This window comes from Mirounga leonina, unplaced genomic scaffold (assembly GCF_011800145.1).
Source record: "Mirounga leonina isolate KUSES-001 unplaced genomic scaffold, KU_Mleo_1.0 Mir_347, whole genome shotgun sequence".
NCBI classification, from domain to species: Eukaryota; Metazoa; Chordata; class Mammalia; order Carnivora; family Phocidae; genus Mirounga; species Mirounga leonina.
Window position 1 is genome coordinate 146,395 of NW_023270696.1, and position 15,319 is coordinate 161,713.

General features: G+C 50.0%; 1 protein-coding gene across 1 annotated transcript in view; it reads left to right on the forward strand.

The window, feature by feature from the left end:
* Positions 1-8,070, forward strand: part of PRSS38 (serine protease 38) — an 18,581-nt gene extending 10,511 nt beyond the window's left edge. Inside the window, exons 2-5 of the mRNA XM_035029899.1 lie at positions 483-622; positions 1,118-1,389; positions 7,269-7,411; positions 7,816-8,070. Of these exons, the coding sequence (XP_034885790.1) occupies positions 483-622; positions 1,118-1,389; positions 7,269-7,411; positions 7,816-8,070 (810 nt within the window). The remainder of the gene's footprint in view (positions 1-482; positions 623-1,117; positions 1,390-7,268; positions 7,412-7,815) is intronic.
* Positions 8,071-15,319: the final 7,249 nt, after the last annotated feature.

The window sequence follows — 15,319 nt, forward strand, 5'->3', positions numbered from 1 at the left end:
TACTCTCCCTTCCTCTCCCCTTTGTTGTCCTTTCTGACTCGCCCCTCTGTACCTCTCCCCTCCCATGCTCTCCCTTCCTCTCCCCTCTACTGGCCTTTCTGACCCTCCCCTTCCGTACCTCTCCCCTCCCAAGCTCTCCCTTCCTCTCCCCTCTACTGTCCTTTCTGACCCTCCCCTTCCGTACCTCTCCCCTCCCAAGCTCTCCCTTCCTCTCCCCTCTCCTGCCCTTTCTGGCCCTCCCCTTCCGTACCTCTCCCCTCCCAAGCTCTCCCTTCCTCTCCCCTCTCCTGCCCTTTCTGACCCTCCCCTCTGTACCTCTCCCCTCCCATGCTCTCCCTTCCTCTCCCCTGTCCTGCCCTTTGGGTCCTCCCCTTCCCAAGACCTCCCAACCACTCCATGTCTACACCCAGCCCACCCTGCCACCACTGCTACTCGCAGGCTCTGTTCCTTTCTCCTCAGCCTGTGGCCATCGTTACATACAGGGGAAGGTTGTGGGGGGCATGGATGCCCTGGAGGGGAAGTGGCCATGGCAGGTCAGCGTGCACTACAGAGGCTTCCACATCTGTGGAGGGACCATCATCGACGAGTACTGGATCCTGTCGGCCGCCCACTGCTTCGATAGGTGAGTGGGCAGTGCCAGAAGCCATCTCCTTGGAGGTCCAGGGCTGCTGGACCGACCAGGTGGGCTGCATCCAGCTGAGACTTCTCAGGGTCAGGAGAGGGTGGGGCCCAGCACACAGCTCCATCCACTGCAGCTTCTCCTTGCACAGGGCTGAGGGCTCCTTAGGGCCATTGGTTCTTTGAGATAGGTGTGGAGACACATCACAGGAGGAGAGGAGAGGAAAGACCTACCTTCAGAGGCGGCTCGCTGTACACAGACAAGTTCACCATCCTGGGCTGTGGCTGACCAGCAGGTCGTGATGAGTCCCCGAATCCTCCATTGGCCCAGGTCGGGACTTCTTTGGGAACAGTTCTGCCAGACAACCAGGTTCTCAGTGTGCTGGAAACTTGCTTTTCCATATCCTGGCTGAGAGCCTGGAGACTGAGGCCACCATGCTCCAGGCTTCCCAGGTGCAAGATGCTCAAGTCACCGTACCTTTGTTCTCTGTCCCCACAGGGACAAGAACATTGAGGCGTTTGATATATATGTGGGCCTGGTGGACCTCAGGTTTGTAGGCAGTCACACCCAGTGGTTTGAGGTGAACAAGGTGATCTTGCACCCTACATATGAAGTGTACCACCCTGTTGGAGGTGACATCGCCCTGGTGCAGCTGAAATCTCGCATTGTGTTTTCTGACTCTGTGCTCCCTGTCTGCATCGCACCCCCAGATGTGAACCTTCATAATGTTACTTGCTGGTCTACAGGATGGGGACTCATCTCCCCACAAGGTAAGATAACTAAAGGGCCAGTTCCTTTATTGGGGCTTGCAGAGGACGATGGCTCTGTGTCACTCCAGGAGAGAAAGAATTCTGTCAGTTATGGGGGTGCAGGTATCCGGAGACTGGAATCCCCACTCGTCAGTCACTATGTGTGCGGTGCTGTTTTATCCCTGGCTGTCTTTGTTGCGCACAGAGAAGCAGTTACATCTACTCTGTGGGACTGATGTTTAGTATACAGAGAACACAAACTTCGAAACAGTCTTCTTTACGATTCTAAATCCAATTGGGAAACCATCTTTTTAAGCATATTTTAAAAATCTATTAGTTATTCTGGTTTTCTCCATAATGACCTCATATTTTCTTGCTAGGTTTATTCCCAGTACCTTAGAATACTTACAGTTACTGAAAACATTCTTTTTTATTGTATTTGCTGATCAGTCACAGTTGATTTTTGCACATTGACCTTTCCAGCCACCTTATAGAATTCACTTTTAATAGCTTGTCAATTGATTACTTGATTTAAGAAATCATATTTCCTTCAAATAAAGACTGTTTCATGACTTCTTTTCCCACATTTTATCCTTTATATATATTTTTTGGTCTTACTGCAATGGTTGAACCTCCAATTAGAAACGGTACTAGGTCTCCTTTTCCTGTTTTTTATTTTAATGAAAATGCTTCTCATGATTTGCTGTATCTTATGGCCTGGCCTGGAGACTTTAGCTTGATACCTTATACCAGGTTAAGAAAGTTTAATGTTTGATTTACTTAATTAAAAATATTTTATTGAGGGTAGGATGCTATAAATTCAAATTAGAAAGTTATAACTTTAGGATGTTCAAAGTAATCCCGTGGTAACAAAGAAAATAGCTGTAGGATATACAGAAAAGGAAATGAAGAAGGAATTTTAACATTTCACTATAAAAAAGTCATTTAAACACCATAGAAGATAGAAATGCAGGAAATGAGGGACAAAAAGCTACAGAGCGTAAAGAAAACAAAGAACACCAGGCAGGATGGAAATCTCTCCTTATCAGTGATTGCTTTAAATCTAAGTAGATTAAACTCTCCAATCGAAAGACAGATTGGGGGGCGCCTGGGTGGCTCAGTTGGTTAAGCGACTGCCTTCGGCTCAGGTCATGATCCTGGAGTCCCGGGATCGAGTCCCACGTCGGGCTCCCTGCTCAGCAGGGAGTCTGCTTCTCCCTCTGACCCTCCTCCCTCTTATGCTCTCTGTCTCTCATTCTCTCTGTCTCAAATACATAAATAAAAATCTTTAAAAAAAAAAAAAAGAAAGATTGGAAGAATGGATAAAAATACAGGATCCAACTCTATGCTGTCTTTGAGACTCACTTGAGATCCAAAATCACAAACAAGTTGAAAATTAAAGGACAGAAAAAGATATCTATGCAAATAATGACCAAAGAGAGCAGAGTGGCTATACTAATAATATCAGGTAAAATAGACCCTAAAATAAAAAAGGCTACAAGAAACAAAAAAGGACATAACAGATTAATAAAAGGTTCAATACAGCAAGAAGATACAAAAATTATAAACACACACCTAATGACAAACCATCAAAATAGAGGAAGCCACACATGACAACTGAAGGGAGAAATAGGCAGCTCTACAGCAGTAGTTGAGCACTTCAGTATGCCTCTCTCAAGAATGGAGCGAACAGCCAGACAAAGGTAAGCACGGAAACTGAGGACTTGAACAGCACGGCACACCAGCCAGGACTGACAGACACACACAGACAGCCGTCCTCAAGGGCGCCTGCGATGTTTTTTAAGATAGACCATATGTTAGTACACAAAGGAAGTCTCAGTAGATTTTAAAAGGTAAATGGCACAGAAAGTAGCTTCTCTGACCACAACAGGATGAAACAGAAGTCAATAATATAAAGAAATCAGAAAAATTCACAAAATTGTGAAAGTAAACAACACACATTTAAATAACCAATGGATCAAAGAAAAAAATCACCAGGGAAGTTATAAAATATTTGGAGATAATAGGAAAGGAAAGGAAAGGAAGGGAAGGGAAGGGAAAGGGAAAAGGAAAGGGAAGGAAAGGGAAAAAAAAAAGAGAAAGAAGACCACATACCAAAGCTTTTAAGGGATGTAGCAAAAGCAGTGCTACAGGGAAAGATTATAGCTGTAGCATTTATTCTTTTATAAATACCTACAGTTATAAAAGAAGAAAGACCTCAAATAAATAACTTCACTTTATGACGTAAGGAACTGTAAGAAGAACAAACTAAGCCCAAAACTAGGAGAAGGAACAGAATAATAAAAATTAGAGCACAGAAAATGAAATACAGAATAGAAAAAAAATAGTCAATGAGTCAAACGTTAGTTTGGTTTTTGAAAAGATCAACAAAAGTAAGAAACCTTTAGCTGGACTGACTACAGAAATGAAACTGAGAACATCACTACTATCATCACAGAAATAAAAGGATCACAAGAGATCACTAAAATAACTCTATGCCAACAAATTCGATAACCCACATGAAATGGAAAAATTCCTAGAAACACTCAAATTACCAAAACTGACTCCAGAAAGAGTTGAAATGCTGAATGAGTGAGTGAATCAGTATTTAAAAATGTTTCAACAATGAAAGTCCAGGACAAGGTGGCTTCCCTAATGAATACTACCAAACATTTAAAGAAAAGTTAACATCAATTCTCTAAAACTCTCTGAAAAAGAGGAGAGGAGGGAACACTTGCCCTCATTCTAAGGAGCCAACAAACACCGTAGCCAGACAAGAAAGCACAAGAAAAGAAAAGTACAGACACTGTCCCTCGTGAACATAGATGTAAAAATCCTCAACACAACACTAGCAAACTGAATCCAACAGCACATTAAAAGGATCATACACGCCAACAAAGGGGTATTTGTCCCAGGAATACAAAGGCTGTTCAAAATACAAAAATTGACCAGTGTAACACATCACATTCAAGGAATGAAGGGGGGAACCCACATGCTCATCTCAAGTGATGTAGAGAAAGCATGTGAGAGGATCTACCATCCTTTCATAATGAGAAAGTACCACTCAGAGAACTAGGAATAGGTACTTCCTCGGCACAACTAAGGGCATTTTTGAAGAACCCACAGCTAATCTCGTACTCAGTGGAGGAAGATGAACAGCTTACCCTAAAACCAGGAACACGATCGGAAGCCCACTCTCCCCACCAGTATTCTGTGTTGTGCCAGAAGCTCCAACATTAAATTAGGCAAGAAAAAGAAAAGTCACCCCAGTTGGAAATGAAATAAAAACGGTCTCTCTTCACAGATGACATAATCAGACATATGGAAAATTCGAAGGAATCCTAAAAACAAATACACAAAACCAACTACTACAGACAGTTTCCGCAAAGTTTCAGGGTACGAGATCAACGCACACAAAAAATCAGCTGGGTTTCTGTCACAAAAAGACATTAAGGAAGCAAGCGTACATCACCTAGAAGAAAAGCCACCTGTGAGAAAATTAATCCAAGGAGGTGAAACACTACAAGACATTGCCAAGAGAGATTTTGAAAGACCTAAATAAATATACAGAGAGCCCGTGTTTGTGGGCTGGGAGACTCGATACTGCTAAGAGGGCAACACAAGCCAAAGTGACCTGCACGTCCAGGGCAATCTGATGGAACCACCAGAGTTCCAGTGGCTTTTCTGCAGACATGGAAAAGCTGACCCTTGAGTCCACATGGAACTGGAAGGCACCCAGAATAGCCAAAACAGTCTCAGGAAAGACGACCAAAGCTGGACAGACTCATGCTTCCCACTTTCAAAACATACCGCGAAGTGACGGTAATCCAAACGATGTGCTTCTAGCACTAAGACATGTGTGAGCACGGGTAGGCATGCACATGCATGCATGTGAGTGCACAAGTATGTGCACGCACATGCGTGTGCGTGTGTGCACATATGTGTAGGCACGTGGGTGGTGTGTGTGTGCACACGCGTGTGGGTGAGTTCAGGTGTGAGTGGGTGCATGCGTGCCTGTGAGTGTGGAATGCCAGACATTACAAGAAAACACTCAGGACTGAAGTCTCTGCACCCCAAACAGACCTGGGGCGGGACGAGCCAGCCCAGCGAGAACTTGAGCTGGGTTGTCAGCACAGTAGAGGCTCAGGTCCCTCCATGGTGCCTGGGAGGGCTGTGTTCCTGCTCCAGCTGCCCCCGCAGCATCTCCGCACACCCACGGCGCGTTCCTGCCCGCCCTGACGCTCACTGTTAGGCTGGCGTTGGGGGGCAGGAGCCCTGACTTCCCGTGTTCCAGCCTTGGTCTCAGGCCGTGCCGGAGGCCGCTCGGAAACGGGCCGCTGTGCTCTGTGCTGCTGTATCTGGGGGCAGCCACGCTCCCCTCTGTGTCCGGGGCCGGAGCACTGGGGCCCCTCCCAACTGGCGGAAGGCTCGTGCTCTGTGGGAGAAAGGAAGCAGCTCGGGTGTCTGACCACCCACTGGACACCTGCATCAAGGGGCTCTCTCTCCGACCCCTGCCTGCCTCCACTGCCATCTCGAGGGCTCGCAGGGGAGACTCGGGGGACAGGCAGACCTCCCTTCCGGTTTCCCAGTCCTCTCCTAGGGAAGTCATTGAAATCATGGCTGACCTCTTCCCACCCGCTTCTGTGTTCCACCTCATCCTCTGTGCTCTGATGCAGGCTCGTCACTCTGGTCCTCCGTCTGCTGGGCTCCGTGGGGCCCTGTCGGGGGAGCGTGGCACCTCTTGTCCTCTGTCTCCACCATTGTCCTGGGTGGTCGGCAGGACGGTCCACTCTGGACTGGCTAGAACTCGGCCTCCCAGGCCCCTGTGAGCTCCGCGGGCTGCAGAGTCCATGCTGCCACCCTCTGCCCGCCCCACACTCCCTGCACCCTCTGCATGGATGGCTCAGGGCCCAGCAGCAGGCTGAGGGCGCCAGGGCCCTCTGGGCCACCTGCTCTCTGGAATGGCCTTCTTCTGGTGTCCGCCTTGGGGGTCCAGCTGCCTGTGGGCCTCCTCATGTCGCAGCCTGGGGAGCGCCCCTGCAGGGCCTCGCCTCATGTGTTGTGTGTTCCTGCCTGGTGCCCAGTGGGAAAACAGTCCCCCCACCCCGCCGCATCCGGGTCAGCACTTACTTCTGGCAGGAGGGACGTGCACTCCCCGTTACCCTGGTTGGTCACGGCAGAGGCCCTGGGCAGGGCCACGGGATTTCCAGATGCTCTTTACTGGGCAGCCTCTTCCAGCCCTGCAGACCCGGGGTTGGTGGGCTCTCTACTGCACTGCATTTCCACCTGCGCCGTCTGCCTCTTGACGCTGCCCTGCCCCCACGGCCAGCGGCAGCACAAGCACGGCTAACGTCTGCTTTCTGCCGTCCTCCATCCATTAGCTCAAAACTGACTCCCCGGGCCTCCTTGCCTTTCCCCAGACAAGCACCCCACACCCCTTGGATGCCTGTGCAAACAGCCCCCCTCCAGCTGAAGCAAGGCCAGAGCCGCGGGACCCACGTGCACACTGGCCGGGAGACCACAGGTTTCGGGGACCAACTACTGAGCCCGTCAGGGTAGACCAGGCCACGCGGCGTGACACGCAGAACCCAGAGGCTCGCTCTCGCCTGCACCGTCAGCCCCTCATTCAGCGGGCTGGGAGAGCCTGGGCGGCTCATGCAACCACAACCCGTGCCCAGAGCCCCACGGACAGAGGCGACTGTGCTCTGGACCTGCTGCAGTGGGAGGGGCTGGCTCTTCCAGCCCCTTTGGAAAGAGTCCTATGACATTTAAGGGGACACTCGCTGACCCAAGTCAGATGCCCCCGTGCAGAGAGGGAGCCATGTGGAGGGCAGGAGCAAGAGAAGGGGCCGCAGGGTGAGCCTGCGGGCCTCTCACGGGCCTGCACTCCTTTCCGACAGGCCGCGTCCCAGAGAAGCTGCAGGAGGTACGCGTGCCTCTGATCTCATTGCCCCTGTGCCAGCTGCTCTACGGACACCTGTCACACGTTATGTCGGACATGCTGTGCGCCGGGGATATCTGGAACGTGAGGACCGTGTGCGAGGTGCGTTCCAAGAGGGGCTTCCCGATGTTTGTCTGCACTGAGCCAGGGGGCACTTCTGGGTGGGCGGTACTCCTGGGTGGCCTAGCCCCTGCAGGCCTCGGAAGCACATCCCCATGTGGCCTTCAGCTGCGGGGGGAGGGCCTGGGGTGGCTTATGCAGCCACAGTCCGTGCCCAGAGCGCCACGGACCCCAGTGCTGCTGGAACAGCCCAGGGCTCCACGTCTGCCCGGGAGGCCTTGCCTGCTGCCCACCACCCCGCGCCACCCACCCTGAGCAGGCAGGACAGTGCCATGAGCACAGCCCACCTGCAGCAGAGCCTCGGCACGGGCGAGATGGGGCCCCCCTTGTGCAGGAGGCTGCAGGCCCTGAACTCCCCCCTCACGGGAAACCCTCTTCTCTTCCAGGGTGACTCTGGGGGTCCGCTCGTCTGTGACTTCAACCACACCTGGTTGCAGGTTGGAGTAGTGAGCTGGGGCCGTGGTTGCACATACCCTATGTATCCTGCAGTTTACGCCCGGGTCTCCTATTTCTCAAAGTGGATCCATTACTACCAAGAGCACACACCCCTGCCTTCTCAGCCGCTCCCCGCCCTCTCCCTCACGGTGGGGGCCACCGTCAGCGTCCCTGTGACCATGCTGGCTGTCCTGTCAATGTTGTGAGGGCTTCCTCACACTGGATCTTCTTACTGAAAATTGGACAGCCACATGCAGAAGAATGAAACTCTGTCCCCATCCAGCTCAGCCCCTCAGGTCTCCTCACACCTGAGCAAGGTGAGGGCCACCAGCCAGGCCCGGATGTGGGGCCAGGTCTCACCACAGAAGTGCAGAGCACCTCGGCTCAGTGCTCTGGGTGAGATTTGGTAAGATATTAAATGTTTACCAAGTGAGCGTCCCAGAAGTCCCGTGTCATCTGTCCACCCAGAGCACAGGCTCCCGCACGAAGACAGAGCGTGTCCATCAGCGGGTGTTCAGTGGCCTTGTTGGGGTGACAGGCGGCTGGGTGAGAAGCACAGACCCAGCCACCTAGAAAGGACAGCCACACAAGCATTGCTGTCCAGGTGCAACCAAAGCCAGACAGAGGGAGGGTCATTGATTTACATGCTCAGACCCGTCAAGAGCAAAGAGTTCCTAAATACCTAAAATTCCAATATGAAAATTGGAAGATGTGAGCTAAGAGTAGGCACACTGAAGGAACAAAAAAGATGAAAGCAGAAATCAGTGGGCCAAACACCAGGGAAATACTGACATTCTGAAAGTCTGGTTTTTGAGAAAAAATCGAAAACTAAGAAATCACTAACCTAATCAAGATATAAGATGAGACCGAAAACACACAAAACAAGAAATGGCAAGGAGAAAATATCTATTAAACACAGACAACTTCAGAAATCATAATCCTATGTAAATAAATGTAAAATGAGAAGTTTCAATTTTTAGGAAAACAGTAACTTACCAAAGCTAACCCCCATAGAGATGGAAGGTGTACATTGGCCAGAGTCCAGAGGAGAAATGGAGACATTTCAGAAAGAACCTTCCCTCCCAGTAGAAGCCCTTGGTTCAGATGGTTTCCCTGGGAACCCATCAAACCTTCCACTGCAGGGCCGTCCCTGTGCTTCCCATGCAGCCCCGACGCGGCCCAGGGAGGGCCTTCCAGACTCACACTAACATCGTGTGCGTGAACATATCTGACCACACACAAGCAGCTTACAGTTCAGAAACCCTGGTGAAGGACTAGCAGACAGAATCCAACTTTGTTTTAAGATAGCACGCCATAAGCAAGTAGGCGCTATTCCGGTAACGCGAGGAAACTCATAGATATAATTCACATAGTAATTAGTTCACTAAGGAGAGTAATATTAATGAAGAGACTTTTAACAAATTCAAAACCCATTTTCAAAAAAAAAAGAGAAAAGATAGCAATCACCTGATAATAAGATACACTCCTGCCTCGGCCTAAAAGCCACCCTTTCCTTGTGGGGAGACACAGTACATCCCTGCTAAGGCTGGGTTGCCAGACATCGCTCCTGTGTCTTACCTGTTGGAAGAGTAGCCACCACAGCTGCCCAAGAGAAACATCCAGGAAAGCAGGGCAGAGTCACTGAAGCTATCTCAGAAAACAAGACAAGAGCAAGAAACTCCCAGAAGCAGTAAGAACATCCAGCAAAGCCACTCGACAAAACATGACAAAAAAACATACTCCTGCTAGAAGATCTGTAACAGAAGAGAAGACGCCTACTACATTAACAGCAAAAGAGAGAAGATGCCTATGGCCTTAACAAGATACGTGAAAATCCATATGAAGAAGCCCTTAAAATGCTCCTGGGGGGAAAGAAGAAAAAGTAGATTTGAACGAATGTTAACATAGTCTATTTCTCGGGCAGATCAACCCAAGTGTGTGCACGTGTGCATGAATTCAGCATGGCCAAATAGAGTTTGTCATGGACGCAGTACACTCCCAGACCAAGGAGACCCCGAATCGCCAAGGGAATGATGAAAAAGAAAAACAAAGTTGGGGGCATCATGTTTCCTGACTTCAAGCTCTATTACAAAGCTGTGATCACCAAGACAGCATGGTACTGGCACAAAAACAGACACATAGATCAATGGAACAGAATAGAGAACCCAGAAATGGACCCTCAACTCTATGGTCAAATAATCTTCGACAAAGCAGGAAAAAATATGCAATGGAAAAAAGACAGTCTCTTCAATAAATGGTGCTGAGAAAATTGGACAGCCACATGCAGAAGAATGAAACTCGACCATTCTCTAACACCATTCACAAAGATAAATGCAAAATGGATGAAAGGCCTCAATGTAAGACAGGAATCCAGGGAAATTCAAATCAAAACCACATTGAGATACCACCTTACACCAGTTAGAATGGCAAAAATTGACAAGAAACAACAAATGTTGGAGAGGTTGTGGAGAAAGGGGAACCCTCCTACATTGTTGGTGGGAATGAAAGTTGGTACAGCCACTTTGGAAAACAGTGTGAGGTTCCTCAAAAAATTAAAAATAGAGCTACCCTATGACCCAGCAATTGCACTCCTGGGTATTTACCCCAAAGACACAGATGTAGTGAAAAGAAGGGCCATATGCACCCCAATGTCCATAGCAGCAATGTCTGCAATAGCCAAACTGTGGAAAGAGCCAAGATGCCCTTCAACAGATGAATGGATAAAGAAGATGTGGTCCATATATACAATGGAATACTACTCAGCCATCAGAAAGGATGAATACCCAACTTTTACATCAACATGGATGGGACTGGAGGAGATTATGCTAAGTGAAATAAGTCGAGGAGAGAAAGTCAATTATCATGTGGTTTCACTCATATGTGGAACATAAAGAATAGCATGGAGGACCACAGGGGAAGGGAGGAAAACTGAATGGGAAGAAATCAGAGAGGGAGACGAACCATGAGAGACTCTGGACCCCAGGAAACAAACTGAGGGTTTCAGAAGGGGAGGGGGGTGGGGGGATGGGGTACCTGGGTGACGGGTATTAAGGAGGGCACGTGCTGTGATGAGCACCAGATGTTATACGCAACTAATGAATCGTGGATCACTACATCAAAAACTAATGATATACTATACAATGGCTAACTGAACATAATAAAAAAAAAAGAAAAATTAAAAGACCTAAATAAATGGAAAGACATCCCGGATTCATGGATCAGAAGGCTTAATATTATTAAGTAGGCAATATTCTCTAAAGATTTAATGCAATGCCTATCAAAATCCCAATGGCCTTTTTGGAGAAGTGGGCATGCCGGAATATGAGACCAGAAACCAGCAATGGCCACATTCTACAGGAGGACCTAAGAAACACTGCACGTGTCAGGGGCATACAGTATGCTCCAGAGAGCTTCTCTCTATGGGCAGAGGTAAATGTGGGAGATGCTGCTCCCAAACTGGGCTCCATGGTCACTGTGGGGAAGCTGGGCCCTGGAACAGTGGGGTTAGGGCAACTCACGACTATCAGGAGCAGGTGGGCATAATGACAATAAAGGGTAGTGGGGCCAGAATGGTGGCCACGGGGATCTAACCCTTGGGGGCCATAGGGATGAACCCAGTGAGAACTTGTTGTTTCTGGGAAAGGACAGAGAAACAGCTAATACACAAAATCAGAATGAGCAAAAGGAAGAGAGGCAGACATCCCTGTGCGAAGTGTAGTCTGTACCCCTGCTTTCGTGTGTGAGCCAGTTTTCAGACCCAGAACCTGGGCACCTCCTGGCAAGAGTGTGCATACAGTGGTAATGATCTATACCCTTTACACAGTAATCATGTCTCAGGGAGAAGCGGTCCCCAGGTCTTTCAAAGACTGTTGAACACAGGGTCCAAGTCCACTCTGACAGCTGGGGACTCAAAGCGCCACACGGCCCTCCTGATGGACAAGGCATGTATGAGGTCTAAGAACAGGTGAGGTACTGGTCCAGGCCTGTCCCAGTGTCTCCACCCACAGTCGTTCTCCAAGTTCCACAAAGCCAGGAACACTGGGTGCCTTGAAAAGACACTTGCATTCTGCAAGGTGGACAGTAAGAGATTCAGAGACCTGCCCCGTCAGTGTGGGATTTAAGGCTCTGTGGCCTGGGACTTCCTTTCAAAGCAAGGGCAAGGCACTGCCCCTCCACCTCCTCCCACCAGGGAGGAGACAGAGGTCCCCTCTGGCTTTTGGGGGCAGCATGTTCCACACCAGCAGTACTGAATCACGTGGGGTCCCAGGCAAGAAAGGGTTTTGTATGTGGTCCTGGCCAAACAGACAGGGTGTCTCAGCAGATCCCATGGCACCAGATACCTGTGGGGAGCAGACAGGCACTGTGCAAAGCATCTGACCAGTCCTGGTGGAAGTTTGCTAGGCAGCCCCTCCTTGTGCACCATGTATGCAGTCCCTGGCATGCACCAGACCCTGCCAGGGCATCTGGGCATGGAATTCGAGGGGCCATGTGACCAGAGATGCCCAAAATGGGCTGAGCCCACATGTCAAAGTTAGGTGGCCCCACTGCTCACCACAGTGGTTCATTGGGACTGGGTCCATGCAAGTCCAGAGGGGACAATAGGCTGCATAAACAGGTGCCATCCCATGCTATTATTGTACGGACACATTTCCTCAGTCCCCTGCCCCCACCTCCTGGGGGCCCTATGACCAGCTGATAGAAGAATACAAAGCCAGATGGTTGGCTCAGAGAGCAGACTGCTACGTCAGCCAGGGGTGGCCCTGAAAAGAGTGGTAAGGGGCCTCCCAATGGGTGGAGCACCTGACAGGGCACCTGGGGCCCAGGATAAGGGTATGAAAGGTGCAGAAGAATAATCTGGCTAAATATAAGCAGCAAATGGTAAGGCTAATTGGGCAGGGAGCTGGAGGGAGCAAACTGGGAGAGCAGGGAGGAGAAGGTCCAGGGATGAGGCATGTGAAGCCCGCCTGAGAGCACCCACTGCAGAAGAGACCACCGCCACCAGGTGCTGTGCAGGGAGCTCTGGAGCTGCCATGATGGCAGACAGGGAGGGGGCCTGCCTCACCCATGAGCGCCACTGCCGTCCAGAGAGGCCAAGGCTGAGGTCCTGTGTGGCACAACCCCCCAAAGAGACCCAACAACTGCCTGCCTTGGACAAGGCTTCCGTCCAACCAAGGCGGACCTGAGTCCCCAGGATGGGCTTGCCTTTGCCACCCACAGTGGTTCGGCAGCACCCATCTCAGCATACCCAGGTCACGTTCACTTACGTGGGGTCCCACAGAACCTCACCATGTGCCCCCTTTACAGCATGACCATGGGATCCAGCATCCCACCACCTAGAAGGTGCAGTGGAGCAATGTGCTGGAGGAAGAGCCCCGCCAGGAGGGAGAACTGTAGCAGCCACCACCCGGTGCAGGGTTTTGTCCCCAAAAGGGAGACAGTAAGAGTTGTGCCAGACTCCAGGCTCTGGGTGCACCTGCTTGAGTCTCTGGGCTGTCAGGGCTGGTGGGCCTGGACCGACAGGAGGACTCGGGATCCGGCCCCACAGTGAAGGAAGGGACAGAAAGGATGTGCCTGGGGCCCAGGCAAGCGGGGCGTCTCTGGCCCTTCCATGCCCAGGTGTGAGCAGCAGGGGCAAGTGTCAGACCCCTCATGGATGAGGGCCCAAGCTGCCTCCAGCCCAGGGTGGCGAAGGTGGGCAGGATTTGGAATGGGGGCTAAAGGAGGTGGTGGTGAACATCACTGGGCTCAGGACCAATAGCAGCAGGGTCATGGCTCATCCCACTGACTGTCTTCAACATTCTCTCAGAATTAGGACCGACAGAATCCCAAGGAAGTGGGCAGGTAGAGTGGTTTAATAAGAGAAGCAAGGATGTGGTGGATGCCCATGGTTTCCCCGCCAGACCCCCCCTAGCAGCCAAGGTGCCTGCAGCTCGCATCTGGGGAGCTGGCTGGAGCAGCTCACCACTGTCTGTCCTCAGGAGGGTTATCCTCACCCCAGTGGGAGTGCCGGGCCTGGGGGGACAGCTCTGCCCCTGCAGGGCAGACCTCGGCCAGGGACCATGGGCTGACTGGAGGGACGGCCAGCACCTCAAGGTGGGAACAACAATGCCACCAGCTCTTGGGCATCACCTTCCCCTGGCGCTTGGGCATCACCTTCCCCTGGACCACATCATGGCTTGGCTTCCTCTTCTGCCTACGCTGTTAACCCACGCGCCTTTTCCTGAAAGAGTCTGCTTTCACAGATTCAATCAATTCAACCTAAGACCCATTACCATGTACAACAGAATAAAAAATATCTGCTTAGGAAAAAATCTAGCAAAATATGTGCAGGACTTACACCCTCAAAACCTAGGGACAATATTGAAAGAAATTACAGATTCCCTTAACAACACAGAGCCATGTCATGCGCATGAGTGGGAACACCCGATACTTTAAGGTGTTAAGTCTTCCCAAACTGGACTATAAAGTCAATGCTATTGCAGTAAAAATCCCATCGTGTTGTGTAAATTGACAAGCTGTTTCTAAAATTTATACAGAAGTGCAAAGGCACAAACAGCCACGACATGCTTGCAGCCCCCAAGCACAGTGGGAACATTTATTCACTTGGATACAGTAAAGCCACAGTGAATAAGATAGGGAGGTGCTGGTGTCCAGATAAACACATGAGCCAGGAATGGAACAGACAGTGGAGGGGCAGACGAGTCTGCACGTGACACCTGATGCTGGTGGTGGACAAAGGTGGTGGTGCTTTCCATTACCGCCTGGACAGTGAGAGGCTCAAATCATAGCTCCCACCTTGCCAGCTCCAGGTGCACAGACACCCAACTGTGAAAGACAAAACAAAGCCTCTAGAAGATAATGTAAAATAGTTTCATAACCTGGTTCTAGGCAAATAATTCCTAAAAAGGTGTGTGCAGGGGCGCCTGGGTGGCTCAGTCGTTAAGCGTCTGCCTTCGGCTCAGGTCATGATCCCGGGGTCCTGGGATCGAGCCCCGCGTCAGGCTCCCTGCTCAGTGGAGAGCCTGCTTCTCCCTCTCCCTCTGCCTGCCTCTCTGCCTACTTGTGCTCTCTCTCTCTCTCTCTGTGTCAAATAAATAAATAAAATCTTTTAAAAAAAAGTGTGTGCACACATAAAAAGCATTAGCTATGAGGGAAAATATGAAAATTTTGACATAATTAAAACTTTCTGCTCATCAGAAGACATTAATAAGATAGGGAAAAGCCACTGGGTTTTAAAAAAATTATTTGTAACTCATAAAACTGACAAATATAAGGAATTCCAAAAATTGAGAAAAGACTGACAATCCAACCCAACCCAAAGATAAGAGACTTAAATGGACGCCTTACAAAAGAGGTTATCCCAATGGCAACATCATTACTCATCAGGGAAAGGCAAATTGAAACTATAATGGGATACAAGTACATACCCGCCACAATACCTAACATTTTAAAACA